General features: G+C 39.9%; 1 protein-coding gene across 4 annotated transcripts in view; it reads left to right on the top strand.

Moving 5' to 3' along the window:
• Positions 1–19,370, top strand: part of LOC149218265 (uncharacterized) — a 503,060-nt gene that overhangs the window by 332,893 nt on the left and 150,797 nt on the right. For all 4 annotated transcript variants that reach the window (XM_089383876.1, XM_089383877.1, XM_089383874.1 and 1 more), the window contains one exon: positions 13,408–13,478. In XM_089383876.1, the coding sequence (XP_089240002.1) occupies positions 13,408–13,478 (71 nt within the window). The remainder of the gene's footprint in view (positions 1–13,407; positions 13,479–19,370) is intronic.

The raw sequence follows: 19,370 nt of genomic DNA, 5'->3' as shown, positions 1-19,370 counted from the left end.
TTGACATTGTTAGGCAGAGAGGGTCTATATTTCACCTCATCTCTGTATGCTTTCAGCCTTGGATGTTTTGCTTGGAAGGTTTTGTTCACTCGCTGAATGATAAGGTCTGCTTCGTACTCTGTTGTGTTGTTTGTGACTTGAAAAGTTAATATGAAAGGTAAATGAATGAATTCCTGTGTGGGGGATACAAGGACTACACCTGCCCCTGCAGCTTCTTTAGAGCAAGCTCCATCAAAGAACATGTCCCAAATTTGTGGGCCTGCTTCCTCTATGATCTGGCAAACTGGTTCTTTAAGCTGCGTGGAGGCCAACTGAGATTCTTCAATCTGAAGAAAACAAGCTCCAAAATCAATGTCGACAGCATAGATGGGATGATTAGTGGGATTCCTTTCATCGCTGATAATATAAGCCAACTACGCTTCTCTATACAATCTCCTATTTTCACCTCCAAAAACTGGGATAGTAGCATAGGACAAATCATTTTGCAATGTTCCACCTAATCTCTTGATCCAACCTCTGGAAAGCAACATGCCAAACTTGGGGGTTACATCTGCTACCACAATATCCAGCATCATGCTTTTCATGGGCAACTAAGACAAAGTAATGGCTAGGTCCTTGATTAATCCCAAACATTTCACTTTTCTAGAGTTAAAAGAAAACAGGTCATGATAAGGCTTGGTAATGTCAAGACCCAACTCATCCATGATAGCCTTGGGCATTAGATTATGGCTGGCTCCAGTGTCCAGAAGGCAGTTGTGAAGGATTTTATCATGAATAGTCAGAGAGACATAGAATGATGGGGAGTTGTCTTCACAATTTTCAATCATTGGGCTGAGAATAACAGCTGGCTTGTCATCTTGCAAATTTACATAGTCAGTGGAGGCTTGGATGGTATTAGGCTCAAGGGCCTCAAGGATGGATCTTTTGAAGGATTCATTCTTCACTAGTTCAATCAGAGGTATAGGTATTCTTAGCTTTTGGATTTCTGATTCAAAACTGAAAGGAGAAGGAGACTTGTCAGGGCCTCTTAACTTGTGGGCTGGAGCTTTGAGGATCATAGGATCAACTATTGGTCGCTTCTTCTTATTAGCTTGCTATATTGCAGGGACAACAACTCTTTAAACAGGGGTTTCCTTGGCATTATTCATCTTCGACCTCAGATTATATCTTTGTTGATCTTCAGTTTGTAGAATAGCTTCACCATCCCACTCTTGGCTGATCTGGTCATTGAATAATGACTTTTCATAGGTAGCTAAGGTCAAAAAAGGGGCACTGCCTTTGTCTTCCATACAATGGATCTCATCATCTTCTTCAAACTGCTCTTCTTCCATGACTGCATTCTGGAAAGGGGTCTTCACCCTTTGGTCTTGATTGGCATCTTTGCTTCTTTGCAGAATCTGCGACTGCTCATTAGCTCTTCTATATGGATTTGGATTTGGATTTCTAGGAGCAAAGGTATTAGGAACTCTTGCTTACCTTTAATTTGGAGATTTCAGAGGCCAATGACTATCATTTTGGTCATTTTATCAATCTTGGGATCTGAAGATGATGAAGACTCGCCCCTCTGTCTCCTTCTATCAACATTCCCCTTGAGCTTTTCTGCAGCCATGATGTTTGATTCTATTTCCAATGCTGCATCCTGCATATCAGCCAAAGTAGCACATCTCCTCTCCTTCAACAGTAAACAAAAGTTAGAATCAAAAGCACTGGCATAGATGAGTTTAGCAGAGGTAGTGGTGGGTTTTACTTCAGCTGGTAGTTTGTTGTGCATGCGGTTAAATCTCTTATTGAAATTAGACAGCAACTCACCATTTTCCCTCTTTAAGTTCCCAAACTCAGTGTGGTAGTAGAGGAGATCCTTCTTATCCCCCCAATGCTTTATAAATGCATCATCTAAAGCCTCAATATCTGTTATAGATCTTGGGGTTAGTTCTCTGAACCATTTTCTAGCCTCTCCATCTAGGCTTTGGACAAAGACTCTCATCCACACATCATCTTCACTAATGTCTAGGTTATCAGCATAGCTATAGAATGACTCAAGATGTTCTTCAGCTGTAACACCTTCAGTCCCAGTGAACTTAGGCCTATATTTATGATATTCTCCAGTAGGCATGGCATTCAAAGGAGTGGGCAGTACTAGAGGTCCATACCTAGCAGCTATGATTCTTTCCATTTTGGTGGGTGCTTGTGGACCCGCCATAGCTGTGGTGGCTAAAAGGGTACTGGCAGTCTGAATGATAGAGGGCTGAGGAGTGACTAATAAGATTAAAGGAGTATGATGGATAGGAGGTGAGGTTTCCTTTGGGCTTACAACAAAAGGAGAACCTAAAGAATAAGGAGATTTATGAATCTTTGAGATTTTTTCTTCACTGCTAGTATTAGAAGGTATACTCTCGACATGTATTTGTTCTATTACAGGGCTTTCTTGAAGAGATATAGAATATTGTTTAGGTTTATCCGAACCTGATGCTCCTTTCTGCAATGCCTTTCTTTCTTTGATAATTTTTTCAGGGTCAAGTACTGGATCAACTTGTGGCTTTTGAGGATTTCTTCGAGTATGCCTCACAAACTGAGCCAAAACTATGAAGTGGAGTTGTCAAGAGGTTCGACCTCTAGTAGAGTCGCCAGATAGATGATTACAACCAAAAAAGTGCCCAGACTTTGTCTATCATCAAAGCTACATCTGTGTCGTCTCCCAGGGAAGCTGAGCTTTAGTTTCCTCTCCTCGGCAACGATGCCAATTATGTTATCACTCCAGGAAGCTCTCCTAGGTTGCAGCTCAGAGATGCCTGGTAACATATAATCTTCAATATTGTTCTATGGTTTGGATCAAGCCAGATAACCATTTCAACTCTGTTTTTACTCAAGACATGCATGAACACCCTCAACCTTTACAAGGCTTTAGACCACTAATGCTCAATAGTTTGTAGATTCAATGAATATATGAAGAATACTGACAGTACCAACAGATGCATATATAAACACATATGAATGGCTAGCTATAGGAAGTAAAAGAAGCTTGCAAATCTAATTTATCAACGCAGAGATAAGATGACAGTTATCTGGAATTAGACACAGAGGAAACATGATCAACCCATTCAAGTGCAAGCTTATAATAGAAGAGAAAATGGACATTGAACATATAACAGCAAAAGAAGCTTATATTGCTAGAATGAAGATGAGAAGCTTGAGTAGCAAAGTATTAACAGTCTCCAGAAGTTGATCCTTTGTTACATTTAACTTTCAGCCATTTATAGGCCTTTTACAATGCTCCTGAGCTCTCAAAGGCTCGGAGTGTCTTAATCTATCCTCTCTGTCTTGTTAACTGTTTGATGCCCTGACTAGGCAAGCATGGGCTCAGAGGTTTCTTCTTCTGACAGAAGAATAACTGCATTCTGTTAGTTTGTTGCACTGTCTGGGAGCTTGCTCGTGCAAGTGATGCTCCATGACTGTTCTGTTTGTTTGGATGAGCTGCGCTATCTACTCCATGATTGCTTCTGTTTGTTTGGATGAGTTGCGCTGTCACCTTTCCCCTTCTAGCCTTCTGTCTCACGGTCTCTGTTAGGTGATGGAATGGGTCCACTTGCCTTTTGAAATCGTTTCAACTGATAACCATGATTGTTTTTTGTTAAACACAGAAAAACGCTGCAACACTATAAAATCCTGCCTATTTCTGTTTCTTTCGGACTTCAAAAGTCCTCAAATATGGTCTATTCATCTATCGGGTCTGCGCTTAATTGCTATCACCTGTAGTAAATGGCCTGTCCCTTGGTTTTTTCAGAAATGCATCAAAACATTGAAAATAGATTGAAAATGGCCTTTGGCGGACATGAAAATATTATATATTTCCATTCTCGAACCCTTATGGGTCCGGGCCTTATCACAATGGCACCACTCCTTGGTTCCCTTTATATTTCGTTAAATAACGAAATATGCGAAAATGAATTAAAAAAGGTCTTTCTGCGGACTTGAAATATTATGCAATAATACTTATAATTACCATCGGGTCGCACATATACCTGTGCCGAAACCCGATGTAACGTGGGCCTTCGATCTGTGCGCTTCATCGACGGTCCACGTTGAATCGCCGATCGCTGTCACAAGTTCCATACTGTCTGCACCGATACCCGCCGATTCCCTTCGCCGATTGCGACCTGCCGTTCCGATCATCGGAGATCATTGATTGGGGGTGTCTTCCGCCGAACCTTAAGTCCTCTATGTTGGCCAATTTGTGATTTGCCGCTTAGATCTGGGTCGTTGAACGACTAGATCTAATGGCTATTGTGCGTTGGACTGTGTATGCCTTTGATACTTGGTTTTTCACTGTTTTCTCTGGTTTTTTGCCTCCCAATAGTGCTTTTCCACCCTTCCAAGGGCTCTTGGCATGTGATGGTTTTGATCTTTGAATGATCCTTAAGAAGATTTGAAGACTTAAAGAGCATATTTGGATCCATTGGCATGATTTTGTTGGCTTATGGAGACTTTAAAGAGCATATTTGGATCCATTTTTGGGCCATTTGCCAACAAGGCTAATAGGAACAAAAGTTGAGATTTGCGCAGATGCAGAAGGGAGAACATGTGGATCCCTTCCTCACAAAGTTGAAGGAGACCTGTGATGAGTTGTCGGCTGCGGGGCATACACCTTAGGATTTAGAGTTAGTGAGATGTCCCTGATTCTGTCTCGGACAATGTTGCACGAAGCGCCCCCCCCCCCCGTTCCAAGCCCCGAAGCGCGTCCCCGTACGGAAGCGCCTAGGAAGCTTGGCCGGAAGCGCGCTTCCAAATTTTTTGCTGCTTCCTGGAAATTCGGAAGCGCCGCTTCCAGGCCTTCGAAGCGTGCTTCATACAACGCTTCGGGCGTAGGAAGCGTGGCGCTTCGGAGGAGGAAGCGTACGCTTCCATACGCTTCTGGAAGAGGCCGCGCGCAAGGCAAAAAATCATTTTTTAAATTTATGTTAACTTAGCATAAAGGGGGTGGGTTAGGGTGAGGTTAGAGTGAGGTTAAGGTGAGGAATGAAGAGAATAAAGCCCCCATTCATTCCTCATTTTCTCACTTTGAGTTTATGAGAGTTGGAGAAGAGAAGAGAGGAGAGGAGAAGAGAAGAGAGGAAAGGAGAGGAGAAGGGAGGAGAGCTTGGAGGAGTGAAGGAGGAGGAGCTAGGAGAAGGAGGAGGAGCTTGGAGCAAGAGCTTGGAGGACTTCATCTACAAGAGCTAAAGACCTAAAATCACACGTTTAATGGTCAAAATCACCCTAAATTATAAAATCTAAATTTTCAAGAGTTTTGGCCACTTGGGCATCTTAGATCTAGCCTAGATCTAATTTTATGCTTGCTGGAATTCACTGCATAACTAAGAATTTCAAACCTGAAATTTCTGAAGCATACACTTAATAAGGGTAAAAAATTTTGAATTTTCAGTTTCTGACAAAATTTTACTATTTTTGGGCATTGTCTTTAGTATTGCTAACTTGCTGATCTGTCATCTGTTTACTGCTGTAATAAACATATCAGTTCTGAAATGCACTAAGTCATACTGTCTAAAAGCCCTAAAAATTGAATTTTCAAGTTTCGGTGCATTTTTATTTTATTTTTGGGCATATTGGTCATCTATTCTTGGCATCATTAGCTTGCTGATATGTGGTTATTTACTGCTGTAATTAATAAATCAGATCTGAAATATCACTGAATACATCATCATAAAGTGGGCTTAATGAGTTAATTTTCATTTGCTGGTCATTAGAAATTTTTATGTTTCATGTGTTGGGCAAATTTCATGATTTGAAGTGGTTTTCTTACTGCTGTCATAACATTAACAAAGTCTAAAATTTCTGAAGTGTTTTTGCTGATCTAATTTGTCATAAATCTGAAATTGGCTTATTTCATCTTGGTCTCAAAGGTTGTCTAGCTTTGCACTCAAAATTTGACATTAATCTTGTTGATGAATAGAGTTAACTTGGGCATCTAAGTTTAAATTGGCATAATATCTTGTGTTGATAATCATTGGTGTATAAGTTGACTTACTTAAGCATCTTGTGGATTGACCTATAGTTGGATTTTGCACTTGTATTTGTTGACATTTATCTTGTTTAAGATTGTCATCTCAATTTTGTTAAGTACTCTTGTAATAAGTTGATTCTCACTAAGTATTTAAGTAGCATAAACAATCTTAACTCAAGATAATTTCACTCATCATCTTGCATAAGCATTCTAGGATCTAGCTTGCTTTAAAACTTACTTCCTAGCATAAGCTAGGTTGATTGAAATATAGGGCAACACTTTTCATGTAGCTTGAGGGGCTTTGGCAACCCTTCGGTGGTTAACACGATGACCTTGCAGTCGTCAGAGCCACAGTCTCTGCAGCGCCGGAGACATCGAGTGATAGGAGCACAATAGAAGGTATCGTTAATCAGGCCCTAGCCTGCTTCCTATTGGCCTCCTTCCCACAACTTACCTTGAGCTCAACTTCAAAATTGTTAAGGGAAGGTAATACTTAGACTAGGCATATAATCTAAAACTAACAAAGATCCTTGCACTTCAAGTAGATTTTAGGACTTGAATTTCATATACGTTAGTGAAGCATTTAAGCAGCAAGTGTCCATCCGACCAATTGGTTTCAATTTATAATAAAAAAGAATTGTGACTCCATTAAGGCACTGGTCGCATTACTTGAAAATATAATCTAATCAATAAATCTTGCTCTAATTTAACCAAGTGTCTAGGCCACTCATCCGTGTCTCCTAGGCAAGTTGGTCCCCAACTTGTCTTCCTTCACTTCATCTCATAGGGACTACCCCCCATAGCTTGCTGTTGGGAGACAGCTAGAACAGAGTGGGTAGGGATCAGAGTGACAATGCCCGCCTTGAGCGGTTGTCACAGGTGCCTGTACAATCTGGGCGACAGCAAGGCCAACAATATTAAAGTGGAGAAGGTCCACAAAAAACTTTATAAAGAAACCTAACTAATCACTAGATAGGTCTTGTTACCTCCTTGGAGGTAACAATATGCATTTTTTATATCAACACCATTGTTACACCAAGGATTTGCAAATTTTAAGCCTTGTAGAGCTATGGTTGACTATGTATTATTGTATCCTAGGCCTTTAATGGTTGGCTATATCTAATCCTTTTAGTTTAAGCTTTACAATTATCACTTTCTTTTGTCTTGGATAGGATTGGAGGATTTGAGGTGGATCTATTTGGACACATGATTTAGAGGAGCCATTGGTTTTTGTAGAGGTGATTACACTATGTAGGGCTAGTGCAGCCCATGTCTTGAGCACACTTATGCCTTTCCCACATGGTCATGAGTTATCGAGTTTGTATGCTTTCCTTGGTTTTGGCATTATCTGTATCTTCCATATGGCATTCCCAATGTTCATGAAATTCCATATTTTATGGGGCACTAGACATCCCAATGCATAGGGCTCTAGGGACTAAATTTTAACAGTGGTTCAAGATGATCCTCTTGGCATATTCGTCATGGCATGTTGAGATTTTGACAGAAAAAAGTCCCTTGAAGAAAAATTCAGCGTCAGTGCGTAACGTTTGTATGATTAAAAATTGGTAGATAAACTTCATATTGCATGTGGATTGTTACCCACCAAAATGAGTAATGACCCACCTACAATTACAAACATAATGCGAATATTAGCATAGAGACGAGGCATCCATATGATAACTACATATGCATGAACCGAATGTATTGCACTAGTATATTGTATGCTAATACTGGAAATTTCTAAATTAGGGTAATGAATTGATTATCGAAATAAATTCCTATCTTAGCGGAATATAATGAATATATGAAGTTAGGTACTTGATATGTATACCACCCTTATAGACATACATATGATAATCCTTAATTAAAAAAAATATAATTTAATTTACAAATTATATTTGATTAAAATAAATAAAATAATAATTTAATTTAATTAAAATTATAAATAAAGTAAATTAATTTAATTTAAAATTTAATTAATAAAATAATGTTAACCCTATCTAAACTAATTAAAGTAATCCTATGTAGCATACCTTTTAAAAGGTGAACCTACTCAATCAAATTTTATAAAAATCAAATAAGATTCAAGGGCATGCAGAGTTCCACGTAACAAGGACAGAGACACTGAGACGTGAAAGGGAAGAAAGGCGTTGGTTTGGAGAAATATAAGGAGAAGGGGATGCGACTTAGAGGGGATCTTTTGGCTTTGGAGGGAAGTGCAGGAAAGATGAATTTTCCGAACAAAGAGTTACAGACAGAGTGAGGATCATTGAGCCTTGATTGTTCTTCATGCTTTTGCGCACGGGGGCCAACATGCTGTAATTCTGAAGTATTCTGGAGCTGGGTACCGAGGTTGTGCCCAGTTTGGCAGGGGGTTTTTGTTAGTTTTTGTAGCATCAGATCTGTTTTAGCCATGAAATTTCGTGGAAAGGCTAGAATACACGAGATCTCCAAAACGCAGAAATCATTCTGGAAATTCCGCCTAGAATTGTCTCAATTAGATTATTGACCAATTTTTAAATATTCCCAAGTCTAAACTTAGGGAATATGGTTAGTTAATTAGTATTAATTGAGATAATGTGAGAATCATCTAGAAACTTACACGGATCGATCCAGAGTTGATCCTAGCCATTGATTAAGTTTTAATCTTGGCTATTGGTGCTCCAACAGTGGATTATAAGAGGAAGTCGATGGGATGATGGAGAACACACTAGTGCAGATACTCAGTTGCCTAGGCAGTTTGATTTTCTCAGTAGCAGCAACTCAACAGAGAAGATAGAGCCAGAGGGTGAGTAGTAGGTGGAAGAGGAGGGCAACAACATTCTGGGAGGAAGATTTCCAATCTCCAGAAGAGGCAAAGGAAGGAAGGCTAAAATTTGCAGAGGGACAGGGTAAGCTCTGCGTAGAGGGTGATGCAGGGAGCTCAGCGTAGAGGCTAGGGAGGCAATTTCGAAGGCAGAAAATAGTTGTGGGGTGAGAGAAAATTCTCATGATATTTTTGCCAATATTTTCCTTAGATTAGATTGCTAGTTGGGCATCTAAATTATTGTACTCAGAATTGCTATTGAAGATTAATAATAAAACCCTCATATGTTGCGTCGGTTTTCCGAAGTTGGGTTTTTCGGGGACAATTGTCCAAAAACAACTGTGTCAAAATTCTTATGTGTGTGCTATAATTTCTCAGTTTCCAGTGTTTTATTTTCCGCAGTATTTTTATGGTGAAAATTGCAGCTGTGATTTTATTCGTTGTTTGTCGTAGCATATAAACTGCATAACTAAATTTTCAGTTATAAGAATAATTTCCAGTAGCTGCAGTAGATAAAATTTCACATGGTATCAGAGCACAATTGATCAGCTGGAGAGCTCAGAAGAAAAAAGAAGGAATTTCGCTGCTCAGTGTGGGCAGCAGGTCGAAATTCCCAAGGGGCAGCCCAATCTTTTTGCTAGGACGCTGAATTACTTGAGGAAGATCGATTTTTCTGAGAGGGACATAAAAGTTCGATTCTTCCAGACCAAGTGATTCCAGAGGCAGCAGGAGCAACTCAAATTTTCTTGTTGAGCAGATCTCTAGTTGGACGCAGAGGCTTTTTTCAGCAGTTTGCTAGAGTAGAGACAACGTCAAGGGGGAAAATAGGAATAACACTATAAATTTTTCTGCATAGCTATGGACAAAAGTAACATTCAAGAGACTCCAGATTTGTCTTCCAGATTGGAGGATGAATTTGCTTGCTTAGCAGGATTAGCTTCACAGGGAGTCTGGTATATAGACAATGGAGCATCAGCTCACATGACAGGGGTTAGAGAATATTTCTCTAGCTATAAAGAAGAGCATATGGACTTCCAAATTACTATCGGAGTTCTCAGCAGATGGAGCAACAGAGATAGGATGAGGAGGAGCTGGCAGAACCTCCCACAACTAGTGGTTGAGCCAGCAGAGAGGTTCATCAGACATTCAGAGATACAAAGGAGTTTATTGGAACCCCTAGGATGAACAAAAGACAACGCAGACAACCGACAGGTACTAAGCATTGGTGGGTCAGGTTGTAGAACCTTCCAGTTTTCAGGACGCCGCACAACATCAGGTGTGGGTAGATGCCATGGTAGAAGAGTATAGCTTTATCATGACAAATTATGTTTGGGAGGTAGTGCCAAGGCCAAAAGACAAATCAATTGTAGGTTCTAGATGGATTTATAAGGTCAAATATGCACCAATCCCCCCGCCCCACCTCGGCTGGCCATTGGGTTGTCGGGGTGGGGTGGGGGGCCGAGTGTCAGTTCCCCCCGCCCCAATCCGGCGGCCCAACGGCCGGAATCGGCCCACCACCCGGTGCGCTGTTGGGCCGCTGAGGTGGGGCGGGGGTCTGGGCGGCTAGTCCCCCCTCCCCTCCCCCACGAGCCCATTGGGCTGTCGACGAGCACGAGCAGGTCCACCACGCCCACTGCGGACGTAGTGGGTAATTTGTCTCATCTAAATTTTTAATTTAAAAAAAAAAAAAATTCATTAAACCTATTGAATTTTAAAATTTTTATACACCAAAAAAGAAACTAACCTTTCAAATGCGATAATCTTCCATTGAATATGTTGTTGATAGCAATGTAGTTGCTCCACAAATTCGCTCCAAGTCTTTTAACGAACCTCGAAAAACCTTGATGTGATGTGAGGAATAGTGATAATGAAATTTATGTTATAGCGGAAATTACAGAATTGTTTTACCGCATGGTTAATGTGGGACTAATTTGTTTTTATAAAAACTTTAACATGTAAATTTTGTTATGGTGATATAAGGAACTATGATAAAACGAACATTATGGAATTGTTTTACCGCATGGTGAATGTGGGATTAATTTGTTTTTATAAAGACTTTAACATATAATTCTTGTTATGGTGATATAGTAAATTATGATAAAGTGAACATTACAAAATTGTTTTACAACATGGTGAATGTGGGATTAATTTGTTTTAGAAGATATAATAAAAATAAAAAAAAATATTCAATTGTCTAGTAAATATTATATAGTTTAAGTAAAAAATTAATTTAGGTAAAAAATTTAGTTTACAATTTTTAGGGTGAGTGGTTCAGCTTAGTGCTGTGTTGGATACAGGGTGAATGGTTCACCTTCCCTTGTGATACCCCATTATGGTTGACATGTGTGTAGGGAGAGTGTTTCACCTTCCCCTTCCCGGACACATGCATGTAGGGTGAGTGGTTCACCTTCCCCTATGATTGACATATGCATAAGATGAGTGGTTCACCTTCTCCTATGGCGTATGAGCAGGATGAGTGGTTCACCTTCTCTTGCTAACGCCCCGACACACATCCTATGCACAAAGTCCGGGACTCATGGAAAGTACTGCTCGTCTAGCCAATGAGTTGGGAAAAGTTGGTTACGAACCATAGCACTATTGATGGACGCATCATGTACTGTCGTACTCCCTATGACTAGGATGCATGGTGTTCAAGAACTTGATTTGTGATCAAGGACTGACTTTAGTCAGTGGAGAGTGGTATGATACACTCTCGATCCCTTCTTGTTCATTATTGCTTCATGGTTCAACAGAGCAGAGCAGGGTTGGCATGATGATTGATTGGCAGGTGGAATTCTCCCTAGTTGAGAGGAAGTGTTAAAATTGGCAAATAGAGCCAACTTCCAACTTGGGATAACTCATATGATCGAGATGATTATTGCATTGGATTCCTCTTTCGGATAGGTACATTTTTGATATAAAGATCATCTCATTCTGATAAGTAGAAATGGAATTATGAAGTTATTCTTCTTATGGACAAAACTGTCAAGGTTGGCCTCAGTCAAATGTAGGGTCATGAAGCCCAACAGATGGGTCTCCTCACCCTCAATGAATTGTATAAATAGGAGTTACCCTTCCCTCATTTGGACATTTTCACTCATCACACATCACATCATCTCTCTTTTCTCTCATTTGGTTCGTACAACTATTGGAGGCAGCTTCTCTTCTTCGCACGTGTGGCAGGAGGCCGAGTTTTTCTAGGGCAAAACAGGTCGAAGTTTCAGGGTATTGACCAGCGTTGACCAAGGGGGTTTGACCAGCGTTGACCTCGGTTTTTGGGCCAGAATTCTGATTTTTCTAGGCCACATTTATTGGCACAAAAATTGAGGAGTTTGGGACAGGTTGACCAGCATTGACTTCAGATTTGACTGCAGAAAATTACAGCAGTGTTTCTCTCTCCTTTGACTGGGTTTGACCGAATTGTTTTGGGCTGATTTTGACTCTCCTGGAAGACCAAATTGGACTGCTGTTTGGAGGACATTTTGGGACAGCTTTGACCACTGTTGACTTTCTGGTTAGGGCTGCATTGATTGCTGATTTGGCAGATTTGTTTTGGGCTTGTACTTATGATATTTGTACTCTCTCTCTCTGCTAAACTATTGAAGAATAATAAGAAGATTTGATCAAAGGGTTTCCCCACATTGGGGTTTGTCCCTGGCATCCGCCACATCTTGTGTTCTCTTGTCTTGGTTTGTTTTCTGCATATGATTTTATGTTCTATCTGCATTTACTGTCAATGTTTATAAGTTAATGTGATTTGTACTGGATATAATTGGAAGTTGTCATTGGGCTACTAAAGGAACATTGAAGTAAATTGTGCTTAAGCATAGAACATACCATTGTTATCTAAAATTAATGAAAGGTATGTGCAATGATGGATGATATGACTTGCCATGTGACTTCATGAACTTACCTGTGTAACCACGTAAGGTTTGTTAAAAATATTCATCCATGTGAGTGCCTTTAAAGACGAGGTTGTGCTTTGTTTGCAAGTAGAACTGATAGCATGCCTATAAAAATCTCAAAATTTCCATGTATTTACAGGCATAACAACACTAAGTGTGAAGTAGCAGAAAGCTGAATACAATTACTTCTCTTTGTTACAGTTTCTCACTAAAGCAAGCCAATATTTAGCACAATATTTATCATTCCTTGCTTGTTCCACTTGCTAAATATGATAAAAAAACACTCATAGTATGGAATGACAAAAAGGTGTAGTTGCATTGACCATTGACCATAGGAGTTGATGAATCTTGAATCATTTAAGTGTGTGAATGCTTTTGTTTAATGTTGCATTTGTCTTCTTCCTAAAGGTTTATGTTAGGATCTAGACTTACCACCTATGGAATCTTTCATAGAGATTCTAATATCTAAAGCATTCCCTTACAATGGTTTCTTCTGTATATACTCTCTTACTTTCCCTACCTTGAGCATTGGGCATTGGCCTTTCATTGGTAATTGTTCCTCTATAATTTGTCTTAGAAAATGTTTTACAAATAAGTTTTATTCTTTAAGTTGACTCTTTCGTATGTGCATTGTGTTTATTTAGATCATTATGTAACCTTGCCTTTGGAGTTGGTGATGACACTTTTTTTTGGTGTAGGTGATCATTGATTTGGAAAATGCCAAACAAGATTTTCAAGAAGATTTACTAGCAACGGAGTATTATTTGAGGTGCTGGCCTTTTCTTCTTTCACCAATCTTTTGTCATACATTTTGTCAATCATGATTGTAGTTTACTTTTCTAGTTTTATATATTTTATTTTATTCTGCCATAGATAAAGAAAAGTTAGTGTCAGGGCTTGTTAGAGCAGCTAGATTTCTTTAGAATTACAAAGAATAAATTAAGATCTTCACATCAAAGGTGTAACTAGTATGATGAGCAATATACAAGACATAATCAATGAACTAGGACAATGGAAACTACATCTTAAATTCCCAACATCGTTGATCAATTTTCTTATCAAATTCTATTTAAACTTTGTTTTTTATTATGATTATAAGTGAAGATTTCCCATTGATCAAGTAAGTCTCAAGGGATGTTAAAAGCAAAGAAACCAACAATCAAACATACACAACCATTCTATATCCATAGTGAAAACGTTTGCTTAGTTTTAGAGAAACATGCACTACAATAATACTCCATTTTTTTGAAATACCTAACCTAAGCATGCTATGTTTCTATGTCTTTTACATTTAAGTAATCATTATTAAATAGTAAATATTTTGCCCATAATTTTTACACTGAAATTCTGAATCATTTGGTAAATTATAAATTTTCATTATGTTTAAAAGTTGAGTAATAGTACATTATGAAAAATTAAATGTTATCAACTTATTATGCACATTAGTTTATATTCATGTGTACAAAGTTATTAAAATTAAAGCTATAAAGCACGATATTGGCGATTACACTTGTTGAGAGCATCTTTGAAGGCCTAGGAGGCCATTAGCATAGATTGATTTGAAAAAGTGATTCTTTGCATCTATGACTATCTTTTTTTTAATTGGGTGTAGGAAAAGTTGTCTCCTCCCCTACTTGGGTCCCCACATTTCCTACACTGTCGGGACAAGGGAATGTCTGGGGATATGTTTCCCCACATCCCCCTTTTGGAGAAACATAGGGAGACGTTGGTGGAAACATTTCTACAATGTGGGGGATGCATTCTCCCAAAATGGGTGCTTGTGGGCATCCCCCCCAGAAAGGGTTGGGTTTCCCCCATGAATTTTTCTTGAAAACAATAATTTATGAGTGGGGAAACCTAATATTCAACCATAGGGCCATACTAATGCTACGTAACTAATGGTAAGTTAAAGCGACATTTCCTTTTATCTTTCATTTTCATCCTTTTACTTCACGTTTTAACATTACCATTAATTGTTTCAAGATGTTTGAGAGTAGTTCCAACCTCGTTGGATTTCATATGAAGAAAGTAGAATATTAGATCCATTCAAAATCCAACAAACTAAACAGTTTTCAAGATTGGAGGGGTTGCAATGTTTCCATTGAATCCTCTCATGTATCTGGGAATAAAACTCACATTTAATCAAGAGCACCAAGCCCTCTATGTACCTTGATGTTGGTGGCATTGATTGTTGAACTCATCTGTCATGTTCCTAGTAAAATTGTACCGATCGGTCAAACACAATCTCAATTTGACATGTTAAGCTTCTTGTATCTTATTTTAATGCTTAGAGATTGATATCAATTATGAGGATCCCAATATAGGCAATGATCTTGATGATATGTAGGTATTTTTTGTAGCATGATTTCTCTTGGATTATATGTTAGTTTTTGGTAGCTCAGATAGGTGTTCTAGTCTCTATTTGGTGCCTATGAGGCAAAGAAACATAGGAGGATAATTATCTCCAAAACCTAGAAAATATTTCTAAGGAAAATGCCTTAATTATATTAATTAACCAATTATTAAATATTTTCCTAACTTAGGAGAATTGGTTAATTAAATTAAATTAATTTTAATGTCCTTCTCAATAAAATCTGCTGATGGAGTTCCACAATTTTGCAATTTTGGGATTAATACAATTTTGGTACCAAATTGAGGAAGATGGGTAAAAAATAGAGTTTGGTGGGTTGTGGGGACCACCCCTCAAGGAAATATGCACCCCTTGGAGGAATATTTGAATATGTGGAGAGGGAACAAAGGAAGGAGGTCGAATTAGTGGAATGGGGGGCCCACAAGAGAAAATGGAGGCAACAATTGTAAATAGAAGATGGGGGAATCATTTGGGGCTTTTGTCAATTTCATTTCTAAACCAAGTTGTTTGCTTGAGCTGTTTAGCCTTGCCAACACAGTGTTGCTTAGCACAAAGAGATTTCCAGGTGGAGATCTCAACTATTGCTTTGGAGATCTCAACTATTGCTTTGGTGGACCTAGAGTGCCACCCTAGGGGAGTTTCCTAGCACCTTAGTGAATTTTGGGAGCAGGGATCAATGGTCTGCGCCCAGTTCTGCAAGTTCCAATACGCAGAGGACAATTCTCACTTCTTGGGGGAGCTAGCTGGAGAGGGAGATAAATTCCGGGGAATTTGTGGTTGGTCTGGAGGGAAAATCGTTGAAGATTTGAGGTGATTTGTAGCCCGAAGAGTGGGGGAGTATTGGAGAGAGAATTTTGGTTTCCAAGGGCCTACACAGGCATCAAGCTAGGAAAATTCGCAGGGGCTTGGAGCAAGGGAATTTTGCTGTGAGAAGGGAAAGACTTGAGAGGGAAAATTTGGAGAACAATTTCCCGGAGAGGAGAGATTTCTTGGTGGTATTTGGAGGGAATTTACAGCTAAATTCCAGGAGTGCGTACTGCCTATCTCACTGGGCAATTCACACTATTTTGTGGATCAATTGGTGGTTGTGAGTTGGGAAAATTCCTTTCTGGGTTTGGTTAAGTATGTTTGGGAGAAGCTACAACTGCATTTTCAAGTAATTTCAAGCACCCCAAGGGTCATTCTCAACATTTCTAGTTCAACAACAGTTGCCATTTTCTGGGTCTACGCAAAAGGATATTGGGCTAAAGTTTTCTACCTCTTGGGGACATCTCTTTCACCTGGGTTTGCTCCAGCTTGCTTATGCAAGCCTAGGTGCACTTGTTCCTTGCTATATGTACTCCTTACAGTTCAAAATTTAATAAAATGGTTCAACAATTGTTCTAAATCTGTGAGATGTGTTGTATTTTTGTGTTGTCTTATTTTCTTTGCTATTGTCTAGTGCATGTTTTTGTTATACGCTGAATATTTCCATTAGGAATTTACAGTGGTATCAGAGCATGTTCTTGGCCAATGTGGGGAGATCAATGTTGTGAAAAGCGCGAGCGGGATTAAATCGGCGCCGGGAATAAAGCGGAAAAAATCGGAAAAAGCGGGAAAAAAGCGTTTGGTACAAAAATATTCATTCTTTTTCAATTTTTTTAATATCTAAACCATCTACAACATAAAATAAATACGTTGACACATAAATATGATAAAAAAACTAATATATAAGATGTTTAATATCATTTCTAGCGCTAAAATCACACATAACATTGAATCATGTCCTGAATAGTAAGTCCTGACTCCTGAGTCCCAACTCAGCCTCAAAATATCAACAAAAAATATGATAATGTATCTCATCATGTCATAATGTCATATACAATAAAATGAGGTCTAATCCTATTGATTTCCTCTGCCCCTCTTGCGAGAAAATGCCACAGGTTTCCCTTTCCCTCTAGATGTAGATGCTGGTGCCTGTGCTGGTGGAGATGACAGTTGAGTCTGATGTGCTCTAGAAGCTGAAGAACTAGAAGTAGGAGCTATAGGAGGTAGACCACGTCCTCTACTGGTGGCAGGGGTATCCCAAGCAGGTGGTGTCACCTGGAAACATTACAATCTCCCAATCCTGAAATCCTGAAAAACTGATAAGTCTGCTGGATTTTAAATGAAATCTAAAATTCTACTTTCTCCATATGAAATCCAATGAGGCTGGAACCACTCTCAAACATCCTGAGTCATTTCATGGTAATGTTAAAAATTTAAGTAAAAGGATGAAAATGAAGATTAAGGAGAATGTCACTTTTACTTTAAGAATTTAACATTACCATGAATAGCATATCCATACTAGGGCCTAGAATTGATCATTAAGTTGCCCCACTCAAAAATTATTTGTTTCTTTCCAAAAAAATTGCATGAAAAAACCCAAATGACCAAATGAAAAACCAATTTTTTTTTTATAAAATCGTGTTGTCCCGGCAACCCAGTGCTTTTTTCGAAAAAATCGGCAAAAATTTTTTTAGCCGCTTTTTTCCCATAAAACGCGCGATTAAATCGGCTTAGGGAAAAAGCGCGCTTTTTTGAAAAAAGCACGATTTAATCGCGCTTTTAACAACACTGGGGGAGATAATAGTAGGTGATGAGACCCAGGTACCAAGGAGTTGTTTTTCAGAGAGGTCAGGGTAGAGGAAGTGGTAGAGGTCGAGGTAGAGAGGGAGCACAAGTCCCATTTTCGAATACAGAGTTGGAAAATTTCAGAGGGCACATGGAGAACCAAGAGGGTCTTGAGCAGCCTAGGCAGGGGGGATAGGACTAGATTCTAGAGGAGTTACTGAGGACAAATCAACAAATGTTGAGGCAAGGTCAACTTACATTGGATATAATGCAACAAGTGATGGGCTTACAGCTGAATGGTAGGCAAGTGGCCAAACCCCAAGGTGATGGGGGTTCCAGAGTAGGGGGAGGAAGCTGTACATATCAACCACCTAACACCTCTTTGCGTGGCCAAACAGGCCATCCTATGATGCCCCATTTCATAGGTGAGCTAGAGCAGGAGAGAGAGCCTGACCTGGTTGCAAATCTGGTGAATTCAGTTGCCTTAGGTATTGACGTGTTTGAGGGGCTAGACCCAAGGATCAGTGGAGTGATGTGTTTTGGGGAGTACATTCACCTGATGGAGAGGTGTGTGACTGGAGCTGGGACTCATTACAAAGGAGAGTAGTCTAACCAGGAGGTGCATAAGATAGTGGGGAAGTCACAGTCCCTAATTATGACAGGTTAGCTAAAAATTCAGCGAGAACATGGTTTCAAAAGTTAGATACTTACTTTCACTTGAACCCCATGCGAGAGGCAGACGCTATCCGGTTTGCTACACTACATTTGGAGGGGGATGCATAGGAGTGGTGGTATCATGGCTTGATCACACTAGGGCACATCCATATTAATTCCTACACCGATTTCACCAGGCTGCTGATTGAGAGATTTCACAGGAATGACCCTGAGCTACATTTCAGGGAGTTGGCCCACTTGAGGTAGACGTGAAACACAAAGGTCTACATCTCAAAGTTCCAGATACTGATCGTGATGGTGTCAAATATTTCAGAGGCTCGGTTGATTATGTTGTTTGTAGAGGGGTTAGCTGAGCCCTTGTGCGGATGGGTGAGGGCTTACAAGCCCACTACTTTGATGGACACTATTTCCAAGGCCCGAGACATGATTGAATTTGTACCCAAAACTAGGGCCTTTGTGCCCACCAAGCCCATGGATCCTCAAGGGAGTCGAGACATCCGTCAGCCTCAACTTGAGATTGGATGTGGCCAGTTGGACAATGAGGCTAGGAGGGACCTCCGAAGGAAGAAGTTGTGCTTCACATGCTAGGAGCCTTGGGCACCGGGGCACAAGTGCACCAAGGGAAAGGCCCATTACATTGAGGTGTACTCTGATCGTGAGCTAGAGGACGAGGTTGGGCAGGAGATAGATCACGAAGATGGGGGACCACAGTTTGCGGGTTGGCCATCACCACCACCACCACCTCAGGGAGGAGGCTCATTCGTCCCTTATGGAGGCATTCTGGCTTCTTCACTTCGGGGAGTTCCGAAGTACTTGACATTTTGGATCAGGGATACAATGTAGGGGTAACATGTGCTAGTACTTGTGGACAGTGGGGCTACCCACAACTTTATAGATGCCCAGATGGTGGAGCGGAGGGGCATACACAAAGAGACATTTGAGGGGTTCTCGATGCTGGTACCTGGAGACTGGACAATGCAGTGCATGAGATACATCCCTAGCTTGACACTGATGATGGGGAAC

Source organism: Pinus tabuliformis, chromosome Q, assembly GCF_031772625.1.
Source record: "Pinus tabuliformis cultivar Carrire ecotype Pingquan chromosome Q, CPIR1, whole genome shotgun sequence".
NCBI classification, from domain to species: Eukaryota; Viridiplantae; Streptophyta; class Pinopsida; order Pinales; family Pinaceae; genus Pinus; species Pinus tabuliformis.
This window is presented reverse-complemented; position numbering and strand designations above follow the sequence as displayed.